This window comes from Embiotoca jacksoni, unplaced genomic scaffold (assembly GCF_022577435.1).
Source record: "Embiotoca jacksoni isolate LCO1_2020_lvr unplaced genomic scaffold, fEmbJac1.0.p SCAF_22, whole genome shotgun sequence".
Lineage (NCBI taxonomy): Eukaryota > Metazoa > Chordata > Actinopteri > Embiotocidae > Embiotoca > Embiotoca jacksoni.
In genome coordinates this window covers 7,878,529-7,906,528 of record NW_027185363.1, presented here as the reverse complement: position 1 = coordinate 7,906,528, position 28,000 = coordinate 7,878,529, and the positions used below count along the sequence as shown (strand labels likewise).

Genomic DNA, 28,000 nt, shown 5'->3' with positions numbered 1-28,000 from the left:
TTTAAACCACAAATTGTTAATTTATTACTTTGCGTTTTTTCTACCATACAGTATGCCAACCGTCACTAGATCCACAAGAACAGCAACTCAAATACAGAACGTTCAAAGTAAAGTGCAAAATTTAAATATATTGTGTAATGGCAATGACAAATAAAGTGCAGTGCATTATACTTTGTTTATTAAAAAATTCTCAGCAGAGATTTTCTTTTTGTCAAGTCATCTTTTTTTTTTGTAAAATTTAAAATCTATAAAACTCTCAGCGTTGAATTAAGTTAGGTGAATTAAGTTAAGCCACAATGCAAGGCCATTACTCTGCTTTTATTTTTATTCATCAAGTAACAAAAATGTTTGAAATTGTAAAGTCATGATGTCGAATAGCATCATAATTATCTTCATACATAAGTGTTGTATACAACGCTGCAGATGAATGAAGCAAAACGGAAGATTAATTGTGAATCGTAAAGTGGACCGATACCCAGTCTATTTAATAAGGCCAGCTTCAGTCATAATACAGGTTAACTGAATACATATATTTTGACTGCACTTTAGACAAGATCATTCGACTTGAGACAGACTCAAAACATCCCTTACAATAGCTGTTTACTTTGGTCATATAGTGATATGGCTATGAAGAGGAGTTTAACGTTTTTAGCAAGAGTTAGATGAGAAGATTGATACCACATCTCTCGCTACAGATTCAACAAACCAGATGCAACCTGTTATTTATCTTCAATTGTGCTGGTAGGAGGATTTTTTTTTGCCTTTGAGCAGTGCTGAGCCAGCTGTTTCCTGTTTTTATACGAGTGGTGGCAATCTTCTCATCTTGCTCTTGGCAAAAAAGAGCACCTTTTTAAAACAATGTCTTTTCTTTCAAGAAATGCTTATATGAATGACAATGTGCAATAGTCAACAAAAATGGCAATAAAACCTGACTGCTGCTAGTGTTTTAGCTATTTTCACTTTTTTGCTGTAAATTTGTACCATCATCAAAATATGGGTAACTCTCAAATGAGTGAAATCTTCAGCATTAAAAAGAATTGATGTCAGCCTATGATATATCCTAAGACTATGTCAGTCTAGTTAAACAGAACAGATGCCGTTTTACCATGTAAATGCTTAGCAGCCGTTTTTTTTTATTATTAAGTGCAACTATGTGTCAAAAAGTTATAATAGTAATCACATTTGGCAATAGCATAGAAAATTGGAAAACAAACAAATAAATATTCACAAATACTGTTCATCAAAACAGTCTTTTAAGACACATTGCACCGATGTATGGCAGCTAAACACACAAACGAATAACTTTAAATACTTGTTCAGGTCCCTCTGGGTCTTGAACATTTCTCTGAGGCAGTCGGTGAAAATGCTGAGTGAGTGAACACATTCACATTCAGACCAACATGTTTTTCAGCCCGGACTGAAATAGTGTAACTGCCTCTGTTCAGGGCGGCACAGAAAAATCAAACATGTTTTCAGCCAAGATCAATCATATATTGTTTTCACAGCTGTCTCTGTATAATCTCTCAACGTTTGCTTATTTTTGTACTGGTGTGGTCCGAACTGTAAACACAACCATGTGAAATCGTCCTCCCACGAGCTCCGTCTCTGCTGCGGTTTCCATCCCCACTGTGGCACCGCGACGTCCTCACAAATCAAGCACTCGTGTTAATGAGACGAGATGGAGCACACTGTCATTCAGATTACAAGTTTGTGCTGCACCATCCTCAGACTTAGAGCTGCTGCTGACACTGATTTAATGCATCCTGACACATTTCCAGAATCACTCACCAGTGTCCATCACGGTCTCGTGTTCTCACAGAGAGGTTGTATAAGTGTCATCAGCATGTTGAGCTATGAGAACTGCCTGCGGTTTATATTTCTTGACATTTTCGCGACAGTTTTGTTTTCTCTCTCTCTCAGATATTCTCTGAAATCATACAGAAGAGATGTTGCCGCTCGGAGGAGGCAGCCCGAGTCCCCCGCGGGTTGGAATTATGATCTGAGTGATACTTCTCTTGGCTGGAGTGAGATGATTTTGACTGTGGCACTTCCACAGCCACCTCCGCAGCTCTGTTTGGACCTGCGGAAACAACATGTGGGATATGCAACTTGCAGAAAATTGGAGAAGTCTGAAAAGTCACCAGTCAATGAGCCACTGCTATGTTGCTGCCACTCAACCATGCCATGCACACGTGAAAATATGCCTTTGAATCATCAGCCACAGAAGATGAAGATTGTTCCTCCACAGCAGCTGTGTATGATAAACGATTGTATGATTTTTATATCATAAAAGCATCTCTCCTTCATTCACCTACCTCTCCATTCATGAAACAGTAAAGGAGTGCCACCACAAACCCCTGCAACACAACAGACAGCTGTTTTAAAATCAAAGAATAACAGTAGGTGCTGATTGTAGATATAATCAGCTGTGAGATAAAAGTAAAGAAAAGTCCAGTGTGTAGCAAACACTGAACTGCACAAAATGTCATGCCAGCTGTAGAAAAAAAAAAAACACAACTGCATACGGATAAGAGCTTTAACCTCAGAAGAGGGCAAACTATTGCCAAAACATTGGCTTATGAAAAAAAATCCGGTGCTGCATAACTGTCAAAGTGGCCTTGCCTTTTTGCAAGTTTTTGTTTCCTGTAGTCTGACAAAAATCATTGGTACCAAAGCAGCTCTGAGGTGCTAATTTCTGTTTATTTTTTTTATCTTCGGTCTGAGCGCTGGAATACCTGAACTGACTTGCAACCATCCACATGATAGTCAACAGATTAATTACCCATGTAAAAAAAACGGCATGAGGGCCCAAATAAACCAACCGAACAACAGCTTGAACGTGTCGGGGAATAGGTCAGCGTGTATCCTTAATGTAGTCAGCAAAAAAGCTGTTTTAACTATTTAAAAAACGATTTGAAAAAGTTGCAGAGAGCTTGGCTGTGACTCAAATTGCGTACTTGTGTACTTTTACTTGCTACTTTGAGTGAGTGGGTGTGTTCGCACTGTGACGTATGGAAACATGCAGTGCACTAAGTCATCAGTCATAACGGTCCAAAAATTGAGTACAAAACGCTGGACACTTTTCACCGTCCAGTATTTTTAAATTGCAGCATCTGAGGAAGCTGCAGCTGCTGTGGAACAGAATAGTTATTTTTCAGCCAGCAGATATGTTGGCGGGTGATGCTTTCAAAGTTCCTGTTACAGAACAGGAATGAGCGACTTGAGACAACATTACCATGATGAAATTCAAGTACTGCACAAGTTAAAAGTCCTAACATGTAAGAGCACTATATGTGATTGTACTGAGGGAAGAGAGCTATTTGAGACACGGCTTCGGATTCGGTCATCCATTCATAACGCTCTCTTTTAATTTCCTTTCCTTTCTCTATTGTTAACTTGTTGATTTTTTTTTTCTTTAAAAAGGCAAATAATAATTCAACCAAACATAAAAGGTTAAGTGTTAAAGATTCCAACACTCCCATTCACAGCAAGAAAATTACAGTTGTAAATAACGCAGAGCCATCGTTAATGTGATGAGTAACAGCTGTGCTTCTCCCACTGCAGCCACAATGAAAGCTGCCTCTCCTGAGATCTGTAAGTAAGTCATTTTTAATCACTTTTTGTGATCTGTCTTAACAGACTTTGTGTGTCTGTACTCTCTCTTTTGTTTTATACCTGAAAGGAGCCCAGTCCCAGCTCAATGTAGAGTCTGGCTGCTACTCCAGTGGTCTCCGGAAGGAAGGCAAATACAGTGTAGTGCATCCCGAACAGAGGAATGAGGAAGAGTGTGGATTTAGCCAGCCTCCTGAGAGAAGCAAAGACAAAGGAATGAAAGACGGAATAAAGACTCGACATAAATCCAGATTATGATGTAATGTCTGTTTAAAGCTTGAAATATTACAGCATACTGAAAACAACCAGTCCCAGTCCTGTCAGAGTTACATGTAAAGTTTTAAATGCCAGACACAAAGCACTGTTCAAGTTTCATCAAGGCTAAATTACTGGTGTCAAATCTTCATTTTGCTGACCTTTAAAACGGCTCTGTCATCAGGCCAATCAGTGGAGGAGATTAAAATGTCAAAAAAACAAAAAACAAACATGCATTGTGCTCAAAGCTTAGTTCAAGTCAGATGTCTGATGTCTGAATATCATGTAAATGTTGCCATTTACTTTTTTTGTTTTGTTGTTTGTGACAACTTGCTGCAAGTAATCCGCATCTGCGTCATCAACAACAAAAAACAACCCGAGATACGCATCCTTATTTGTTCTCTTAATCTTCCTTTTCTTGTCTTTTTTTGTCATTGCGATCGTAACTTAACTTGGCACGGCTCTATCTAAAGTATCCAGTCTATCAAAGATTAATGAAAAGATGTGAAATTAACCCCTGACAGAGATGGCTGCACGAGTTTGTTTTGCTGTCTGATGATTTTACTACATCAGATTCACAGCGTCTCAGTCAAGTTGCTACACAATGACATTGCAATGTAGTTTTACTCATCTGGATATTCAAAACTAACCAAAATCACTGTGATCAGAAATAACATCACATCCAGGACCGATTAAAAAGGAATAAAAAAAAAAAACCATCAGATTATTTCAAGCCCATAATAGGATTTTGCTTGTCTTTTGTCATACCTAGGATCCGAGCTTTTGTGTTAACGTCACAGTTCCGCCTGAATCAGATTGAAGTTAGTGAGATAGAGATGAAGCTTTAGAACGTGTGAAACATTCATTGAACTGGTGGAACAATCCTGTCGCACAGCGATGAAGGAAACATCTATTTCTGGCACCAGGTGCTATTTTTATGTGCTCTCACCCTAAATTAATTCATCCGAGCAGGAATCTGCAACAGCCAAACATCAACAGGAGGAAAGATTCATTCAGGTAAAGCAGGATTTCACGGCAGAATCAGAAGATTTCATCAGCTCCCTTTAATTTCTGGCATTTTAATGTCTCATTCAGCAGTTTCACCTCAACACTGAGCAGTACGTTTGTATTGTAACTTAAGAGTGTTGTATGGAGTTTAGGTCTAATGTAAACAAATGTGACCTTGCCTTGTGAAAGTATCAGTGACAGAAAGCTGGGCTTCATCACTGAATACTTGCAGAACCTTCTTTTCTCCATATCTTATATTTTTGACCAGCAGACATGTTGGCAGTAGGTTATAAGCACAGTTCTCAACAGTATCCACATTATTAGTATTTTAACCGCTCTGAGAGGCAAAAGCACAGATTGTACAAAAAAAATGGACGACATGTCAGCTACCCAGAAATAAAGCCAAAATATCTCAGTCGCAAATCTAACAAATAACAAGTTTGTCATATTACGTATTCATAACATATGTTGTTTAAGTGTTCATTTTTCTAACAAGTTTGTTTTTGATTAATTATTTAATGCTATAAAAAGATTGTACTTCGACATAATGGATTCGTTGTGATTGACGGCTTTTCTGAATAAACGTCCACGGACTGATTCTTTCCTCGCCATGGGATTTCATCATAAATCGCAAATTAGAATTTTTACTTGATGGAGCTACATAAAAGGTCAAAGAATGACTGAAGTCTGCAGGATTCTTCCTCTGGAGATAAAAAAAATGTAAACGGTAAAGGTTAGATTCAAGTTCAATTAGTTGTATTAGTAAGTTGTGACTTACATAAAATGTCCGGTGTCGTTGTTCCCAGCCATGGCTGAAGATTTAAGTTTTTGAACCAAAATCCGGATGACATTGATGAAGATGACTATGTTGACCTGGTAGAGACACATATGTATAATTTACCAAATGCAAAATACCACACACATTGGTTAAAAGAAAGAAAGTACATACAAATTGTAAATGCATTATAATCTATTTGAATTTGCCTTTATAAGCCAAAGTTTATTACATTTTTAAACACATTAAGTTCCAATAAAATAAGAAAAGATATATGACACGATTTTCATACATTTTATAGGACTAGGTGTATGGTGAGGATTCTGACTTTTGTGCCTGGAACATGTAGCTTTAGCTTCAGTCTTTCAGTAGAATATTTAAGACACTTTTTTATTACAGGGTTCTCATTTTAATAGTCAATTGGAATAATTCACAATATCGGCAAGAGATTTTTGCTGTGCTACCATTAGCCTATTTAGCTAGCTCGTTGCAGCTAACACGAGTTGCCAATGACAATTGTCATTTCGGTTAGCAAAGCTCGCGAGTGCAGGCAAGAAATTAGAACTTGGTTTTATTTATCGCTGCCTCTTACTTATTAATGTGAGCATACATGTAACCATCAGTTTCCCTGCGTGATACGCCACAGGCGATGAAAGAAAAAGCCAAACGGTCATGCAGAAATACATGTTACTGTTCTGATGGTGTTTTTGGCTGACACTCTTTTAACTATCTGGATGGAAAAGTTTTCCATCTGCTGAAAGCGAAGGTACGTTTTTAATCCATTCCCAATGTTACATCTCTGTTTCCAGATCAAAACAAAGATGGTGTGACTGGATGGCTTGATGATTCTTGGAGGATGCTGAAGAGACAGTCGGCAGTAAGCTTTATACGTTTTAATGAACAGCCCTGTGTGATTTTCAGACGTTACTGATTAATTATTTGCTAATTAATGGTAACCCTCAGGAGAGGCACAAACTACACCTCTGCCTGAAAATAAGAACCCATCGTTCAAATAATTACTCTTAATTTCCTCAACGGAACAGACAGCTCACAGGTATATCAATAAGTGAACAAAAGGTCATTTAAACTGGTGTTTCATTGCTCTCCACTCACCAGCAGTGAGGCTGTTATTGGTCCTTTGATAATCCACCAAATGCCAACATTGTCTGTGTCGTCCCAGCAACTGCAATTAAAGCCAGATTAAATTCAAATGAGTGTTGAAATCACAGTACGGTTGCTTTCCCTGTTAAACATGCAGTGAGAAGCTTTGTTACATATAGAATACAGTAATATAATAAAATGTGTCATACCCTCTGTCATCATAGAAGAATCTGGTCAAAACCCAGAGTATGAGAACTGTAGACGGGAGCCCTATAATATAAGAGATTAATTATGCATGCTCTGTTTATCCGTCAAGTGAAATTAATCTGAACGACACTCAAGACACAGATCACTGCTGCATTTTTTATGGAATTGTTGTCAGGCGCATAAAACAGGGGGTATATTCTGTGTATCAAATTTCTCTTGTGTCCCACTTGCATTTCAATGCCAAAAGAATACACAGACACTGGATAGAAGCAGGAGGCAGGAGAGAGGAGGATAGTAAAGCCGGAAAGAAGCTGATAAGACACATCAGAGTCACCCGGGATACTGACTGAGCGTATGTGCACAAACACACTTGTAAGGTTGAAAAAAATCATAGTTGTGACGGAGATTTTTATCCCCTCATATTCCAGCAACAAGTGCGTAGTATTTTATATGTCTTTAGTATGGCTTTGAGTTAGAGTACATTATCATAACTGAAGCCAATGTACCTTTTACAGTGTGTTCAACATCATCCATTCAACCCTAAATTCAGCATTTGTGGTGTCACTTACTCCGTATAAAATCTGACACTTACAAGCTCATCTATTGAAGATTGAAGATGTCAGAGTTTAGTAAGGTGAACGTCCCCATGTGACAACAAGACTCGCGAAATATGAGTCTAATCCAGGATGTATTGTATTTACAAGAAATGAAAGAAATTGTAGACCTTATTGTAATTATGATGTAATATCTCGTGAGTATATCATCTTCTAAAAGGTAAACATGGTTCTTAATCATTGCTATACTTAGAGGAGCGAAGGCTCTACCTGATACTACTGTACATGATGAATATGAGCTTGAAAATTTGTAGAAGTGTTTATTCTATCTTTTTTGTGATTGTCCTAGTTATTTGTATTCTATTAATCTTTTGGTCTTTTCTACTGCGAGATCTCGTAATTACAAATGCAGTGCTCTTCCCTACTAACATACTGACAATGACAGTGATAGTTTACCATGCTCACCCTTTCAGTTTATTATGTTAAAATGAAAACATTTGCTGATTAGAATTGAAAAAATAAAGTGCATCTGAAGCATTAGATTTAAAGGTTTTGATTATTATCGAAATTTTGATTTGATGATGGCACTGGAGGAAATATTTAAGGGATGGCTGTCGTTATTAGGATTCATTGTCTTTGAATGATTTTATGCCGAGTCGTCTTTTGCATGCGTCAGTAGGATTCATCCTCTGGGATGAATTTCATGACAATCCATCGAATAGTTGCTGAGATATCACAGTTCGAAAGACGCTGACCAGAACAGTCTTCAGTGCTGCTCTGAACAGAGCTGGTGGACGGCTGCTCGACTCAGTGAGGCTGGATTGTACTGTAACATGTTGATAACTGGGCTTAAACAACATCAACAAAAGTTAACTTCCCTTAAAAACACTTGAGAGTACAGGCTTAACCAGGAAAATAGAGAGCCCACAGGAAACAAACAAAAGACAATGGATTGGGAATAGGAAGACAATGGGAAGCAGTTGTCAGGGGAACATAGGATAACACAAAGCAAAAGCACATAAAGCATCCATAAAAAGCTAAAGGAAACAAAAGAACAAGGAGAAAACAAAGAGAGAACCCAGGAAAACAAGCACGCTCCAGTCACTGCTGAGGCTGAGCTGCTTTTCGGAACTGATTTGTTGTCTAAAAATAGATTCCACAAATAACACAGGCACCTTACAATATAATTCAGTATACTATAATACAGCACTGCAACTGACAGCTAGTTAGAACAGTATATCAGAACAGTAGAACAGTGCAACAAAATGATATGATTAAAAAAAGCACCTTTAAAATTAAAATTAAAATAAAAAAAATCCTCTTCAAATGAATACAAGATCTCATCGATTTAGGTTTCTACAGCACTTTGATGCATTTTAATTTTATCACCTTAGCTACGCATGAAAACTTTCCGTACATTATATTTCTGGATCTTACAAATGTCAATGTTAGCTTCTTTAATGGAAAATGCACATGAAAACAGGTTGAGCACACCTACAAGACAATTGAGACTGAAGGCTGCTATTAATAAAGAATATAAAGAAAAACATATCAAGAAAAGAAAAGCCAGAACACATTAAAACAAGCATATAATTTGAAGCCTGGTTAATGACTAGGAATTGCCAGTACAAGACAAAACAAAAAAAAACTTTGTTACATAACTATAAAAACAACTATGCAAATTATCTGATACGGAAACCTTCATCCACTTGTGTAATGTATGTTTCTGACATTGTAAATTTTTCTCCATTTTCGAATACAAAGTAAATGAAAATGACACCATTTGACGCAAATTTGCCAGGTCACAGAAAGTTCACAGAAAGGCGAGTTGACTTTAACATATTCCGGGACTTCATTAAACAAGCAGAGATGAGAGACTGGAGGGAAATAATCAGTGAGCACATTATCTGAGCTATTATAACCTATTTGGGTTGAATAAACACAACATTCAGAGGTCGACTTTGTAGGAATGAACCAAGGTGAATATTTGCTTTGTTTTCCGCCTGAACTCACTGTCAGGACAAGCAATGTTTCCCCTCTTTACATCCAAGACTGAACTAAATCATAAGCATTTCTGAAAAATGTACCATTTAATTCACGGCTTTATTTGGTGTTTTTAGTGTTTTTGTAAAATGAATAAAAATGGTATGTGTATTTGCAACCATCATCCAGTCTGATGTGTTTTTTTTGCCCCAGCCAACCCCGTCAGTCATTCTCACTCACCCCATCCAATCAGGATGTACCACCAGAAGTATTTCCTCTGCGAGACGAAGGTGAGAGCCAGCAGGGTCTGCAGATACATGCCCTCCACCAGCAACCAAAAATAATTGGCCAGGATGCTGAACTGGAAGAAAGCCACAGCTGACTTGCACGCTGTCTAAAGAGAAGACAACAAAACAACGTTATTTGTGTTCGATGTGGGTTATTGTTTAACACACATCGAATTGAGACGTAGAGATGAAAATAGTTTTGAATCATCTTTCTGGTCTGCACAGCAGAATACTCATTCATGATATTCTCTAATGATACATTTAAAATATTCCTTTCAAATTCGCTCACGTCAGCTTGGAGCTCAGAGAGTAAAGTCTTCTTTGGAGATTGGAAACAAAGCATTTTTCAGATACTTCACTTCGAACAAACTACAACATAGACAAAACAAACAACTGCAAAGAGACACAAAATAACCACAAAACACTCAACAAGAACAAGCACCAAATAACCAAAAACAAAACACGAAACATAAGCGAAATGAAAAATAAAAAAAAGATATCAAAAAGCATCTACAAAAAGGCATTAAACAAGAGATGCAAGGCGATGGAAAAAAATATATAACTTAAAGAGATGCATAATGACAAGTCTGTTCCCACGGGCCTGTTGTCTCACTGCAGCAGCTGCAATATAAAGGTGAGCATGTGGTCTGAAAGGCTGTGATAAAGGATTTGGTGAGGTGAAATGGCTGAAATGTGTTTGCAGGCAAGAAAATATTTTTTTGACAAGTGTCTCTCGCCCAAAAGTGTTTCTCAGTGATGTTCATTTTTCACACAAACTAATTCTATAACACAAGAGCCCAAATGTTTGTCTACAAATTGAAATTATTTTATACAAAAACTCAGAAAATATCAAAAATTGTGTGACTCAAGTTCACACATCTTGTAGCTGATCAAAAAGGCAAAGCTTATTTTGATTCCATGTGTTCCAGAGAGGTTTAGTCGTCTTGGCTGTTCTGATTTCTGTTTATATATATTTTAACTTACAAAGTAAAAGAAAAATGGATTATTTTGTAGGAAAATGTTGAACATTGCTTTTTCAGACCCCTATTGGTAGAAAATGCAGCTGAAGAGACATGCAGGTTAAATAGGTTGGTTGTTTATTTATTGATTACATTTTCTTCTTTTTCTGTGGTTTCACACAAAAAGCATTTTCAGCCTTTTTGATTATGGATTCAGAATATTTGTGGTTTTTACGTCACTGCCAACAGTGGGCCATTTAACAACCTCAGAAATGCACTGTCACGAGAAATCATGACTATGTTCTGAATATATTTGAGCCTGATATATACAAGCAAATTAATATAGTTTATGTGAGAACTGTATTGTGATTTATAGCTTAAAATAACACTAAATATATATATTTTTTTAAATTTAAAAAAAAAGGAATAAGGCGGAGACCACCAGCAAATTTTTCCTTCTAACAGCCTCGTCAGTTCAAAGAAAAGAAAACAACTGATTAGAAATTTAAAAAATCTCGGACACTTTAGTTTTGCACTGTTAATTTCTGCATTGATTGCTGTTTATCTTGTGACGCTCCTGTACCAGACAAATGGGGCAGTTACAGTAATTTAGAGTATTATTTCATGTCAGAAAGTCCTATCATCACTGTGCTTACTACGATTAAAGTTTATTTCGATTTATTTACCTAACTTATTTGTTCCTTGGTTGAGGAGGGGAAGCCTACACTTATGAGTTAATATGAAGAAATGATACCTTATAAAAGCCTCCGGCGGTCACCGGCACTGAGGCATAACAAATAACTACAAAGAAACAACTAAGTGCTATTGTAATATAATACAATGAGTCTTTGTAGTAAAAGATATAAGCTGTTTACCTTACAATCACTTTATCCACAAAATTCAAAGGGGACATACCTGACATGTTCTTTTCCACAATAAAAAATGTAGTTAAACTCAATTGTTGCTAAAAGAATTCCTCACTCTTGTCATCTAATGAGAGGATTCAACATTCATTAATTTACCCATCAGTTTACCACGTGTCCGCCTCGTCTTTCCTGTCTCTTTCCGTTGTTAACTCGATCATATAGCAGATGTGGGAATACATATTTCATGATGGAAACATCACTGAATAACTAGCGATCTCACCGTGGACATGGAGCAGTGGTCCAAGGTCTCATCAGCAAACAGCACCGCATCTTTAATGAAAACAGCGCTAGCTCTCAGGACAAAGGAGGAGAACAGGTTGATGTGGATGTAGTTTCTGGTGCAGCGGAACTTCCTGTGTAACAATAAAATGCAGAGTTGTCAACTGAACAACTTCTCGTATATGTACTACACTCTATATGCCAATCGACATTTCCCAAGACAGAATCAAGTAAACAACTGCATGAAAGTGCATGTGTTACATGAATCACAAGCCCCTCTGCCACAAAGATTCGATGAGGCTTCATCATCTGATTATGTGGATATTCAGGTTAAAACTGTAAGATGCTGTTCTGCCACTCTAAACATGAAACTTTAACTTAACTATGCAAATATTGAGTAAATGAGCAGTTTTCCCTTTTACTGCCCTCCCTCTCTCTCTCTCTCTCTCTCTCTGTGTGTGTGTGTGTGTGTGTGTGTGTGTGTGTGTGTGTGTGTGTGTGTGTGTGTGTGTGTGTGTGTGTGTGTGTGTGTGTGTGTGTGTGTGTGTGTGTGTGTGTGTGTGTGTGTTGACAGTGTGTGCTGCTCCAGTCTCACCTGAAGGCTGCGAACACCACTATAGCTGTAATGAGGGAGATGAGCGAGGTGGCATATCCGACAGTGTAAACTTGTCTGAGCGTATACAGGTAACTCGTCTGGAGACACAGAGACAGAGTAAAAATTTAAAAAAATACATTGCCAAGAGAAAAATAGTGAGTAAATTGCGATGCAGTCAAATGTAGGAATGAGAAATGGCTTGATTAGTGAAATATCTGTCTGAAATTGTAAAGCTGACATGGATCATGGTGTGCGTCCATTATTACACACATGAATGATCAATCATATAAAAAAAACTCTAGAAATTAAAAGGTGATTTAAAGTTAACTGAAATATGAATACAAAAATGCATACCATCGATTGTGCTGTAATTAGTTTTACTAAAAGATGTGAAAAAAACAAAACAGAAACCATATAACTTTGCTTAATAAACTGATATGATTAAAACACGTCTGCATACCTCAGATTCAGACTCGCTGTCATCACTGAAAACACAGGCCTCCTCGTATGGTGGATACATTTCAGACCAACCGTCAACCGTGCAGTTCCTGTAAACATAACCTAACAGCAGGGACGCAAAGACAAATTCAGACGCTCAGTAAACCTTTTTTTTTCACGTTTCTTTCTGTCTTAGTTTTTACACATGTACATATATTTTAATGGAAGCAGCAAAGCTGGGCAACACTCAAATTCATAAAATTCTCAACAGTATGAGTAAAAATGCTGGTTATAAATGTCCAAATGTCCAACATTGTCTGCCTATGTGTCTATTTATATATTTGAGTGCTTGTGTGCTTTCATGTCACTGTTGAAGTCCATTGACATTTACTCCAGGTAAATGTCCATTTGAAAACAGCTGGTATCAGGAGGAAGCTTTCAGCTGGATAGCTCCCCAAAAAGCTGAATTTTTGGGGTTCTACTGTACATCTAAATGTGTATTTCACAGACATCATACACAGATCTTAGCTTGACTATTGTGTATCTGTGTGTTTGAACAAATATGCACAAAAAATGTATGGCATGAGTTGTTGTTTTTTTCTCTATTTCCTTTGAGCAAACAGGATCTAACAGGAAATACTGAAAACTCCACTGCTGAAAGCAAAGAATCTGGTTTGTTTGTCTGAAATTCTAATCATAATGCACCATGATTTCTATCAAGATAAAGGAGACAAGAACATTACTCGTTAATGATCCTGACCTTACCTCCTGTAATGATCTAATTAGAATGACAAGACCAGTATTCTTATTATCTACAATGTCTGTATGCACTACGACTAGAAGATAGATGTTCTTATATTTGAATATTTACTAGCAATCCTCTAAAACACTAACTTGCAGGTTTAAAGTAAAGTTGCATATCATTTCACTATTATGAAAAATAAATTACTTTTGAATGAGTGAATAAACACCTAAATACTATCAGTGTTTCAAAAAGTAAAAATAAAACCACTTTTTTCCCTTAAGCTGAAGGTTTTTTTTTTTTTTAAACTTTCCCCTGAAAAACAGTCCCTAAATTCAATCAGTAACAGCTGCACAAAATAAACAACCTTGGGCTCTGTGGGTAAGAATTTTGAAATGCAAAAAGTGTCCTTGTCTTTATCTCCGGGCCAGTGTGCAATTGAAAAAAATTCAAGCAAAAATGTATGTTTGTTTACTTCTAAGATAAGATAAAATTGACTTTATTAATCCCACAGTGGGGAAATTCGGCAATTCTGCCTGATCAAAATTGTAAAGTAGAGTGAAAAACAGTCAGTAAGCGTGCTGATGTTTTTGAACCTGTAAAAACGACAACTCCACCAAATTTTATGCAACACAAATTAAGTACAACAATGTTAAATCCATTTTGGTCATAGTTGTTCTTGGCGGCCTTTTCAGTGAATGTGGCACTCTAGGAAACCCTCAAAAACTGTTGCCGGTTGTGTTCTTTCAACCGATATCGTTTGGCCCCAGAACATGGACCTCGAGGGTGAAAAGGGATTAAAGTCAACAACACTTTTACCCTCATGACGAGATAATTGTAATACAAGAATTTGGTGTCATCTTCACTTTCTTTGTGGAGACAGCAACAGCCTGAGAAGATGTCAGATTGTCATCTCTTCTGCCAGAAACATCACAGAGCATATATATAATATTGCCAGAAAGACATACATGAATAATTCATACTGCACTCCTCTATCAGTGACTCCAGTCTGCATTAGTGCTGCAAATTATACAGTACAGATAATTAGACTTAAATATAGACTTAGATTTAGAAATTGACAGTGCACCAGGACAGAATGGGATGCTCCATTACTTTCTCTTTTTCAATAATTCTATGGCTTAGATGATTAGATTACCAACCTTGATTTCTGGAGAAATGCTGGAAGACTTCGGAGCAGGATACATTGACCACCTGCCCAACTACAGCTCTCAGCCAGCATCCCACCTCGTCCCACTCTGTTTTACATCCTACAAACACAAACAGAGGGAAGAGCATCACGACTGGTCAGTTAATATCAATACACAAGTAAAGAGTATTTCCATTTTATGCCGACTAATACTCTGACTCCACTACAATTCATAACTAATAATTCAAGTACTTTTTATTTCACAATATTTATTTGAGAGCTTTAGTTAATACTTAATTTTCAGATTGCGATTTTTGCATACAAAGAATATCCTGGGTTTGTAAAAATCTGATGCACAAATAAACAACAGAATATAAAACAGTAAATGCTGCAGCTACAGGCGGAAAAGAAAACTACTGACACATTACAGACACTTTTCTACTTCATAAAATATTCTTCCTTTTGATACTTGTCATAATAATTACTTTTGCTTAGTAATATTTTCAATGCCAGACTTCAACTTGTAATATATTAATTTCACAGTGTGGTTTGGCTACTTCTTCTTGGGTAAATGATGTGAATACCCCTTCCACTACTGATCCTAATAAACAGGCGTTTCAATCATAGACCCTGCTGACTTTCTGTCCATGTCACTACTTCCATACTTCTATGTGTGTGTCAGAAAACATGAATTCTGATGGCCTTTATTTACTGATTCTATTTCTGTTTTTGTCTGGACAGCGCCACTCTTTCATCACACCCATAGCTTTGAGGGATGTTCTTGTCACATTACAAATTACATTAGTGTAAACACTTTATTTACTGTTTGCACGGTTATTCATGTTTGCTTTTTCAAAAATATTTAATTCCTCCAGAGTTCATGCTTTTGGTCAGTTCTGTGTCATCACATTGATAGCTGGTGATAAGTCCTGTCTGTTGAACTGACACAAATCTAGAAATGTGGCAGCGAGCGTTATCAAATTCTCTCTGTTCTTTGGGGCCCAGATTTACAGGGAGAAACTTCTTTAGTGAGCTCTGAAATCCTTTTCGGATATTTTTATATTCTTAGCAACGCGAGCAGCGTCAGTCTTACAGTTGGTCGACCACTTTGATCCCTGACACAAATACCTCAACAACTATTAGATTAATTTTCATAAAACAACCATTCATGTTCCCCAGAGGATATAACCTACTGACTTTGGTGTTCCCCTGATGCAGCACATTGCAAATAGGCCTATCTCGACAACTACTGGATGGATTGCCATGAAATTGGTTTTAGACATTCATGTTCCCCATAGGATAAACTGTAATACCTGTGGTGATCCACCTTTTCATCTAGCTCAAGTGTCTCCAATCAGGAGCTACTGGTTGAGTATGTTTGTGTTGAGTATCAATTTGTAACTGATCACATAAAATAAGCTTATTCAGCTGGTTTGGTGGAGCTCAGTTAACTAAAGTAAACTTTAATTTTGTCAAAGTGGCTCTCAGAAAAGAAAGTTGGGGACCCCTGATCTCGATCCATCATCATCATTTTACAACTCTGGTTTTTGGCCAAATACCTGTAAAAGTAATGACAGTCCCAAACAGTCTCAGCTACTCTGCATTTGATGCCATTTAGCAAGTATTTGCATGCTAACATTATACCAGCTGAACATAAAGAACTTGCATCATCGTGCATGTTAGCATTTAGCTCAAATGACCCATCACCGTTCAACCTAGCTGCTAGCATGGCTGCAGACTCAAGTGTTGGTATTGCATTCCAGGATACCCCCTGCATGATCAAAAGACAATTTTCTCCTTATAATTTGTGCCGGTGTATCCCTTCACATAAGCGACTTAAACCGACATCTGTTTTTCTTACAGTAGCCTATCTTATAGCGACAACATTATCGTGTGCCTGTAAACGTAACCAAATACCACAAAGGAAAAGAGGATTCAGTACCGTTTGTTCATCAGTCAAAAGCCTCAGCTTCTCACAACATTTTTGACAGTAAATTTCAGTAAATTTAAAAAGTCCCTGAACATCAGCAAAAGAATAATGATGCCTGACAGCGTCACTTATATTTATGGAGAACTGGGTACATTCATTTCAGTCAACCTCAGGCCTTTAACAGCTTAAATATCCTCCACAGCAAACACAGTACATACAGGTGACCTGTTTACCTCATCACATACTCGCGTGAAGAAACAAGGGTATTTGTATGAATCCTGAAAATAAGTCAAAAGTGATGTATAAAACCATCAGACATCTAATGTGCAGACCAACCTCATCTTGTCATTGTAAATTAATTGCGGTAAAAGCCTCTGCTTTATGCAATCCATGCCCGTTTTTTATCCCTCTACTGTCTCCTGCTCTCCAGATTCGAGATAAACCTGGGATTACATATCGGTAGCCTATATAACGGACCAATTTGCATATCAGTGCGGTGAAAGAACTGAAAGGAGTAACTGAATGAATGATGGAGTAACTCCCCTCCGATAGACGTGTGTGCTGTGGCAAACATTGCGGCAAGTTATTCCCATCCATGTTGGATAAATGTCAACGGCGGTGATTAATTCAAAAAAGTTTTTTTGTTTTGTTTGTTTTGTCATTTTTCCCCAAAGTGAGACCAAAATAGATGTCAAAAATGTTTTCAGTAGGAAATCAATTTACTTAAAAAAAAAAAAAAAAAAAAAAAAAAAAAGTAATTCCTCTGGCACTAAGTTTCGTGGAACGTGAAAGTGTTTCAGAGTGCCTGGAGAAAACGTGAACACAGCCGAACTGAATCTTAAATGATGATTCCTACTCTTCACTCAGCAGGATGTCCGTGAACCAGATTTTGTGGCGAGGCTGTTTCTTCCATACAGTCAACATGTTCTTAACTGGTGTTTAGCAAAGGGCAACATGGATGTTAAGGGTAGAAAATAAGCAATTTATTAATTTCCTGGTATTTATTTAAACTTGATCGAAATGCTGTGGAAGGTAACACTGGAAGGTAGTTTAGGAAGGAAGATTTTGTGAGACAAAGCCATGTTAGCAAGAAAGGTCTTAGGCTTTTCTATCAGAAGGGTTTACCAATTGGTGATCATAAAAGGGGAAGTACTGTTTCATTTATAAGTGTGATATATTGTATACGTGGGATGTATAGAGGGATGTCTCTATTTTAAACCATACCAGCAGCATGGCTCTATCGATGGTAACATTGACTGTCTGTGAAGATTTTCAGTCATCCTAATCGTCTAAGTGTTATCCGAAGGCAACTGGAAGTGCTTGAGAATCTCTGAGGCATTTCATCTCTCATCCGAAAGGCTTCTTCGCTTCTGTTCTACAGTTGCCAGTGACGATCCCTCTGGGTAATTTGAACCATCACCATGGCTGCTGACATTAATCTGAGACAGACTAGAGATTTATAGGCAGCAGCAATCTGTCTGGAAGAAATTTGCATTTTCTCTCTTATTTCATTTGTACAAAGCCACTGTATCAAATCCATTAGGTGCTCTTTCTGCGGTGTTTCTCTGTGTCACAAATGCAACCACTTGCATTCAGTCGGGTGGTCTGACGAAAATGATGTCACTTTCAATGTAAGCCTGGGACATGATAGTGGGGCTGCTGGGGTGTGGGATTATTCACCGAGGCCCTGGATGATTCACCTCTGCGTGTCCTGCACTGCTGTCAGGCTGACTCAGACTGATATTCCTGAAGTCGAGGATCCACAGGGGACAGAAGGATTGTGCCAAACTGCTCTTTCAGATCGTCTGTCATCTCACTGAGTGTTTGCTCATTGAGTTATTGTCTCAGGGGCAGCGTTATGAATTGTCGGTTTTTTTTTTTTTTTTTTTTTTTTTACGTAGCAGGTGACGACCAAACACGCCACCACATGTTTAACAATTCATGTCCTCATCTACAGCCTACATTATGAATGCCATTGCCATTATGTGAGTCTATCTCGGGGCTGAAATAACTCAAATTCGACTGGATGATTTGTCATGACATTTTGTACTGACACTTATAGTTTCCAAATGACATATCTGTTTTATCTTCTTCTGACACATTTGTGGTTTTGAGTGAAATATCTCAACAACTATTGGCTTGTTGCCATGAAATTTGTTTTGGGAAATCATGCTCCCCCTCAGGATGGTCACACTATTCCACTGATCAACAGGCAGTGTTCATGCACCAAGAAATGCAGTAATGTGCCAGAAAATGCAGCAAAGAGGTTTTGGTCTTTCTTCTTTTCTGTTATCGAGTTTGATCCCTGTATTACTCCCTCCACCCACCAGAGGTCCCCAGTCTCTCCCTGTATTGCTCTCTATGGCCAATCTCCTGCCTGCCAAACTCCCCTCACCTGTTACCACCACCTTAATCTTCTCACCTGCAGCCACTCTGCCAACCTAGTGTTTCCAGAGTACAGGTTTTCTGAGATTTCTGTTTCTCTGTCAATGTCTTTTCAGCGTTGGACCCTGCCTGGATGTTTGCTCCTATTTTCCTTCCGTACTATGTTCACCTGCCTGGCCTTTGTATTTTCAACAATTATTTGAAAGTTAAGTTCTCTGTTTGCTTCACACTTGCCTCAGTGTTTTGTGTTTGGGTCCTTTCCTCTTGTGACAGAAGTTTGTGGATTCAAACCTTCAAGAAGGTGGGGCATTCATCATGTTCAAGGATACATACAATGTGCTTTGGTGAGTAACATCAAATCTATAACTTTTTGCTAGTTTACCAGAAATTCCACAGATCATGAGGTGGGATCATTATGATTCAAGCGTCCTCAGGTTTAAATTGTCACGAACATTGTTTATATCACTGCACCGAGGGTTTTACATAGGTTTTCTTTACAGTGTTTATGGGTTTTATGCTTTCCTTATCAGTCCAGCTAAATTCTTGGTTTTGGCGATTACCCAAGCAGTGATGATAATTTTCTATCACCAACTGTCTAAAGGCCAAAACTCTGCAGAAGAAAAACCACTTAGCTTCAGTCAGAAGTCAAGACCTGATTCTATTCCTGCTTGTTTCCAGTTTGTTGCACAAATACAATATGCAATATCTTGGCTGAGGTAAAATGTAATTTCATTTGGTGGACTCGGTGCAGAGTGGAATTGAAGTATAAAATATTTACAGATATATATTGGCTGACCACAAGCCATTTTTAGCAAAGACAAGAATCTGTGTCCACGGAGAGCTTGATAACAGCTGACATTTAGATGCGTTATGTGGGAAAAGCACTGGCCTACTTGCTGGTGATAACATGAATAATGACTGCATTAAATTAAGGTCAATCAGTTTTAAGACAATACTCACTGGTTTACTGGGACACTTAAAAGCAATAGAGCAATTGTTAATGTTATACCTGCACCTTTTATATCTACTATTTACAAGAAACAACTTATTTTCTCTAATGTAATAAAATATTTTCTCCCCTGCTTTGAGGGTTTCCATCTACACGAAGATACCTATTTAGGAACAAAAAATTGGAAAACAGCAACGCTTTTCAAACCACTCTCTGTCGAGCACATCTTGTTGTAAAAGGAGGAAATCCATTGCAGATAAGGCGATTTAAAAACTGGCAGCTTGTGCTGGATGGAAAATAAATGATGTGGTTACAAGCTTGCAGTTAACTGTGTATTGGGGGTTAACTGGAAACAGGAAAAAACTGAAAATTTACAGGCACTGAATTGGTATTGGGGATTAAGAGATTTCCTTCTCCAATGTTGTGGTTATTCCGCAGGGTTAATGTTTTAAATTTGATATGGGGGAGGTGTCTTTTTAAGCACGCAATATGTGGGAGGATCATCTTCAGGTTTACACAGATAAAGTAGGTCTAATCCTAATAGAACAGAGGCAGCAGCTTCTGCATAGTAATTTCATGGCAAATATGGTGCCACATTTTTGGCACTTTGGTGAAAGGAAGAAACAAAACCAAGATTCAGCTGCAGCATTAATGGCACTGTAGAACAGCAGCGCTGAAGGTAGGCTGGATTTAATTACTGAATTTCATGTGTTGCTTTGCAAAAATTACCTGGCAGGTTGTTTGGGTGAATTAAAGTCACCTGCTACAACAAAGCAGCAGATGAATTCATCAAAAGTCAGAAAGGTCTAATGTGAAGGTGCATTATTTGCCATCAGTTGCACCTGTCACGGATTCTCTACACACACAGTGAAGCAGTCAGTGACCAGGAAGCCAAACCAGGAAGAAAATGTGTTAAAACTGCTGCTTCTCTGGGGAGCTGATGCACACTGACAGTCTGAATTAGGACAGTGGTACATCTTGACATAATGACAGCATGTGGGCTCACAAAGAAAACAATAGATGTGGGTGTTTTGAAGTGCATCCAATTCTGCCTGTAGATTACCATGAATTTACAAGAACAAAACTGGTTAGTTTGGATTTTTTTTTTTTTTTTGGTACTTCACATGAGCAATATCAAAATTAGGTGGAAGGTTTTTTTACTTGCTCCTGTTGCTGAAGAGAGGATGATTATAGTTGGTTTGTCTATCCTTTCGCTCTAGATTAAAACATCACAACAGCTGTTAGATGGATTATCATGAAATTAGGTTCAGGGTGGATGTAACAAAGTAAACTTACTGAAGTACAGATTTGAGGTGCATGAATATTTTATTTGCATGACACATTTTACAAACGAAACACAGAATAGCTTTTAAAATGTTGGGTTTTTAACAAATTTGTTGTCAATTAATAGCAAATCAGTTGCAGCTCTTTTGTTAACCATTTGTAAGTGATCTTTCATGGTTCCAGCTTCTCATCGGTTTTTTGTGACCACTGGTACGTGTGCATTTGCAGTTTCACCATTGACTTGAAACTTGATCAGAGCACACTTCAGATTTTGTGACAAAGTTTTGGGGACCAGTAAAACTTCAGATGCAATTAAAACCAGTGAGTAAGAGTGGTGGGGAGCGATGACTGTGGGAGAGTAACCTTTTGCGTTTTGAATACACTGCGAGCGAGTTGTTTGTTATAGTTGTTGTTCTTGTTGTTTGCACTGTATTTCTTTCCCTCAGATGCCTCACAGTAGAACTCGGTGTTGACAGTCTGACCCCGGGGGGTGAATTCACAGTGCACAACTGTCAAAGAAAGCCCACCTGGTTGCACTCCTGACCTGATGCAGCTTCTTCTGCCGCTCTTGAAACGTGAACGTCACTTAAGACACCTCACCTGGTTTATTGCTGGATTGCTGTACATTTCCCGAGTTCGATGTAAAATTGAATGCGCTCTCTGCTCAAGTTTCAGGTCCATGGTGAAATCCCAAATGCACACGTACAACTGGTCACAAAAACTAATTGAACTCGGGTGCTGATGTTGATTAAGCAATGAAAGTTGGAATATTTACTCAAGAAGGTACTTGCTTTCACCTGCACCGTGCACATCACTGTGCTGCTCTCCGTTCACGAACAGGATCTGTCTCTGAACTTTATGATCGCCACTTCAATATAAGCCACTTGTTTAGGCATGACCCTGGCTGTAGCAGTAGCTTACAATGTGCTGTATGCTTATACTCGTTCGTCAACTTATTAGATACACTTGTCCAGTCTATTATAACTGAATACAACAGCTCACTTATGAATTCTACCTTAATGGGGTTGTTGCATGTTAGCATATAGCTGTTTGAAACCTCAGAGTTGTTAGCACGGCTGTGGACTCTTCATCCTGTTTCCCCAAAGCCTCACGGACAGGTCAAGTGATTTGCTCTGAACCAAATATAAACCAAAGTTTATATTAGGTTAGGTTGTTTACCTTTTAAGGTGTTTTTGTTGGATTGCATTACAGATTAGATTGCATCGGTGTTTAACTTAAACTTTTACCATCTGTCAAGTGGTTGAACAATATTCCCATAAGGGAGCTCCCACTTCAAGCTGCTTAGATCTTAGATCTCTGGATTTTAATCATACAGATGCTGAGAAAGATGAGACTACTGTGATGTGCTGATTATGAAAATCTTAAAAAAATTTTAGATTAGAGATGCCAAAGGAAGAGGCACAATTATATGATCTATGTTAAGAGAAGTATTTGTCCTCATTCATCCACATAACAAAAGCCAGAGTGAATGGAGCGGAAACCATAAATTATGGAAACTTACACTGTCTCACTGGGCCTGACATCCTTGTGTGCAATCATAGGGGGAAATGTGAACAATTGTGTTGGGGAAACTGTCATGTTTTATTCCCTGGTGCGTCTAATTGTCACAGTTCACAATTAACTGACATGTCAAGAGGTTGATTATTTCATTTTAAACATTTCTTTTCAGATCAAAAGAGTTTCTTTCCACACAGAGCAGGACTCTATTCTTAGGCTTTGATGAACAGAGAGCTCTTGAAGCTATACACTAGCCACTTGAATGTCACCTCATTTAGGATTAACAATGACAAATGAAATGACTTCGGACACGGAGTGAGTGCTTCCGCAGCATCGCTGAGGGAGGAACTGGATGATGTCTTCATTTATTGGGCAGTGCAATGTATTGTAAGCGTATTAACTAATGTGTTGTTTTTTTTTATGTAACCCACATAACATCCATAATCAGATCCTCGTGAACAAATAACAATATAATAAAATTTAGATGTAACGATAAAGTGTTACTATAAGGAGTCAATATAATAAAACTGCATATGAATAAATATTTAAAATATCATCTAGTAATAACTACATTTTAATGTATCATTTAAATTTATGAGTGAACAGGTGTAACTTGTATGAATTAAATTGCATTTTTTTTAGTATCACTTTGTACACCAGGAGATGATAGTGAGAGTGAATCAACAGCAAACTAAACATATTTATACTGTCAGTCACATTATACAGAGGTGTGCTGTGTATAAAATTTCAACCCTGGACACATCAGCTGGACGGGGTCGCTCGCAGCAGCTCTCACGAACACTGAATCACCGACACACAGAGACAGATCGAGTCAGCAAAAGCGTAATGGCTTTTTTTTTTTACAGATCACCGCCCCGGAGATTTGTCAGCTCACTGGGGTTTGTCCCCGTATAACCGATGGTTAGAACAGCCCCGTCATTACACTATTAGGTGCCTTTCGTTAACATTAGCAGCTGTTTACTCACCAGAAATGCAATGAGTTCAGCATCAGACTTCATTCCCTCACTTGTCAGGAGCAGCTGTTTCTCCAGCGGTGGGAAACAACACTAATATTAACTCTTGTTCTGCTTCTGTATTGCAGAGAATTTCAGTCATCGTTAGGTTTACTGTCACTTGGTTGACGCTACAGTGACTCGCTATCATCTTGTGCTACAAAGCGGTATTACAAGATATAGGACTGACTGACGATAGCTGGTTTGCATGCTAACTTCAGTAGATATCACTGCTATACAAATACTCAAACATTTCAAACATCGACTCTGCGATCTCTATACACACTGTGGAGAGGTTTACTCCGTTTTTGAAAGTTTTAAACTAAACACTTCACAGTTATGCCCCCTCGAATACGTTGCTCAAGTAACTAACATTTATTTATTATTCACTGTGTGTCCGCTGGGTGTCGTTGTACTAACATCTAGAGCTCATTGGAAGATCACTGTTGTCGTCAGGTGGTTAAACCCGGAAGTGACGCTGTAGCGCTAAAGTTTGTATGTCGTGCACAAAGTTGTGTGTTAATTAAAAGATGTAAAACCTGGACATTTATGCACTCTGGAAACGATAGACATGGATTGTGACTCTGCAAATGAAGGAACAGTGAGCAGAGTCTTTATTCAACACAGGGCTCGAGGCAACTGGTAATTCATGGGAACATCAAACAGAAGACAGCCAGGTAAGTCCTTGCTCAGACAACTATTTAGACTTGCCATTGCCACCAGTTTAAAATGATTAATAAGAAAAGGTGTCTGCAGCCATGCTGTCGGTGCTGTGAAGTCGTGATCAGTCAGTCAGATTTGCTCACGGTGACAAGGTGCTGATGGTTAAAAGGCATGTTTACCATCTTGGCTTATTGCATTATTATGCTATCATTTGCTGTGCAGGTGTTTGAACAAATACACACTATGTCCTGATAATGGCGCTAAAAGTCAGATCATCACTGAAATGATTACATGTCATCCTGCTGGGGAGATCTTAATCCATCCAGTACAATAATGTCACAATATTTCACTTGAAAGTGTTTCTGCATAAAGGTTTTCTGTTTTTCTCTTTCATTTCAAACTGATGATCTTTCTTTGGTTTTGAGTTGTTGATCAGAGTAAACAAGTAATTTGAAGACATCACTTTGGGCTCTCTGAACTGCTGATAGGTATTTTTCACTATTTATTTTTTGGCCTTAGTGACTCATCATTTAATTGGCAAAATGTGGATTGTTAATGAAAATAGCTGTTATTTTCAGCCCTAAATTGAATCAAACAAATACATTTTTATCTAATTCTTAGCCAGTGGCACCAAATGTTAAACCAGTAGCTATAGATCGAATGATATCTACTTCGGCCCAGCTGGAGTCAATCCCTGATGATGCCTTTTCTTTCACAAAGGTGAGATATCTACACTGCATGACTCTCCAGCTCTCCATGATTACACGTCACCTGCACAGTTGGTGTCACCCTGATGGACGCACAAACACACCTACTTTGACAGTGAAATCAATCAGCAGACATTTATCTGTGTAATGAGCAGCGGATGACAACTTTGCACCAAAGTGTTGTGTCGCCTCGGCGTTAATTAAAGATCATATTTGTCTGGAAATGTTAAAGTTCATCACTCTCGCAGAAGGGAGCTGCTATTGTTGTTGTTCTGGGGTAGTTTCTGACAAAGTGCATGTCATGGACACATTACAGCCCACTGGGAGATGCCAGGTTCATTCATTTATAATAAAGTCAGGAGTCAGACTGTGAGGATGAGCAGGTGAGGCCTCATCAGGAGGAAGAACAGGTGTCAGTGTGGGTATTAAATCAGTATGACCCAGAAAACATGGTATAATAACACACCTCAGCCATGCTCTGCATACCCCGCCTTTCAAAATAACTTCAAGTGAAATCAAAGCTGTCACCTACTTGTACTGCTGCTACAAATGCACTGACCTCAGTTTTCAGCTGCTATCACAAGACAGACAACCAACATGTTAAGTAAGTTGAGTTACTTGAGTAAAAGTAGCGATACCAATTAAATACGCGATTACAAGCAAAATTCTGTAAAATCTATTATTAAAGCGCACCTTATGTAGAAGCCAGTTTAAGCATAGCCTAACCATGATGTGATTTCTAATAATCAGTGGTTGAAATGATAAATGAAACCACTTAAAATCTTTGAATACGAGACAGTTAATTGTAGTTATGTTCCTGGTCGGATTTATATTCATATTTTTTTCTATACAGGTGATTTTTGTTGTGTATGGGTGGAGCTTAAGTTATACAGGTCACAAAGCACACACAGGTGTGCATTCAGTTTTTCATCTTGGTCAATATGGAAGGTTGCCAGGTGTCTTGCCAAAGGGTTTTGTGTAATCACCCTCCTTTGATTAAAAAAGGTGTATGCACATTCACAGATTCTGGATTTTTTTTTTTTTTTTTTGTGGACAAACAAACATCATTTGCAATTTAGTGTTGTTCTTTTTTGACTGCATGGGTCAACTGAATATTTTGGGATTTCCAATGGCTGGTTGGGTCATTTGAAAAGACTATGGGCTCTAAAGATGTAACCTATTTCTTCACTTACATATTTTACAGACAAACTGAAAATGAATGATAAATCAGCTGTAGTTCTACCTTCTATAAGAAATCCAGGTACAATGCAATGGAAGCTAAAACATATGGGAAGTTCAAATTAATTTCCGGTGTACATGTATTTAACTTTTGTGATGTTTAGGGGTTTTATCCTGTATGGTTCACACCTTGAAGTAGCAAGAGGGTATTTATGGTTATGCCTTAATATCTCCTGTATGTCATGATGAAAACTAGTTCATACAAAGCTGCAAATATCTCACCAGGAAAAAAAAAATGTAATAAAGCAGCCTCACCAGCTAAAACTGCTGACTCTTTGACCTCCACCAGTTCCCTCCCTACATGTTTTCGGATGCATTATGTTACATCTTTTCATCCTCAGCACATTACAAAACTACTTGTTTCATTCATGTCTTTTAAAATCCTCTCTCTGTGAGCAAAGGTTTCTCAGTTATGTCGGAGTGTGTGTTTGTGTGCAGAAACACAAAGCAGCAGCAGCATCATCACACGTGAACCCACCGCTGTGGTCGGTCTGGTTTTGCGTCTCGCTCCTCCTCGTCTGGCTACAGATCTCCCGAGCCCTCAGGTGTTGAGAAATGATGGCGCAGTCCGGATGAATTGCTTCAACCTGAAAACACGAGCCAACTAAGTTATCTACAATAAAGCAGACATATGCAGAACAAGCTGGGGCTTTTCTTCGCTTGAAGCTCGGAGGAGTCAAGACGCGTGAGTGGGTGCAGCTTGACACGCACAGCAGTATATTAAACAAACATCAATGGGCACACTTTTAGGACAATACTTTCAAGCGAGGAGGGAAAAATACATTTTTACTTCCCTGATAATTAGAAGTTGGCTCAAGTTCATAGGCTATAATATCCCAAAACTTACAAGAATTGGAAGTAATTTTTGTCTCCATGCCTTTTGTGAATTATTGCTCAAACCTATAATCTGCACCAGTAAAACCCTTTTTTTCGTGTTTCCCTGCAGATTTAGTCTTTAATTTATACTAGACGCGCCGCGGTGATGGAGGCAGGTAGAAAGCCTTGATCCGTTAATTAGTGCTAGCAGGTTAATGAGGACATTTGTTGTCAAAGCTTGGCGCACTCCCCAAAGAGACAGAGAAGGACACGGGACAATGAGGGTAACCGCATTATAAGAACGACGTAATTAAGGTATAATTAAGTAAAGCGTTTCCTAATTAGAAGGATCTCTGCGTGTTAAATAAACGGGGCAACTTTTGATGCACTTTGAGTTGCTTTGAATCGGCGTATGGATGATAGGACGATTTTGCAGTGTGCCTTCATAAATCAAATGATCTACATGTCACTTACCACGGGCCTGGACCACAGCTGGAGGTAAAAGATGAGGAGCATGAATTTCTCTTGTCCTTTTAGCCCCTTAAACATTTCCATGCTCTTCTTTATATCCCAAAATCGGATGATGCTGTGAGCGCAAATCCAGGTTTATTTGTTCCTCTGTGACTCTCAAAGAATGACTTCTTTGTTGGCTCGGTGTAAAAAATGTGCTAAGATAGATGCAGCCCGG

General features: G+C 38.2%; 1 protein-coding gene across 1 annotated transcript; it reads right to left on the bottom strand.

Moving 5' to 3' along the window:
* Nucleotides 1-3: 3 nt before the first annotated feature.
* On the bottom strand, nt 4-28,000 carry ghrhra (growth hormone releasing hormone receptor a). The gene is made up of 13 exons (XM_069157698.1): nt 27,787-28,000; nt 26,975-27,083; nt 14,822-14,929; nt 12,942-13,042; nt 12,482-12,579; nt 11,888-12,020; nt 9,736-9,889; nt 6,961-7,021; nt 6,764-6,833; nt 5,654-5,748; nt 3,676-3,805; nt 2,316-2,357; nt 4-2,080 (listed from the first exon to the last, which is right to left on the bottom strand). The coding sequence occupies exons 1-13, from the start codon at nt 27,865-27,867 to the stop codon at nt 1,934-1,936; spliced, it is 1,329 nt and encodes a 442-aa protein (XP_069013799.1). The 5' UTR covers nt 27,868-28,000; the 3' UTR covers nt 4-1,933.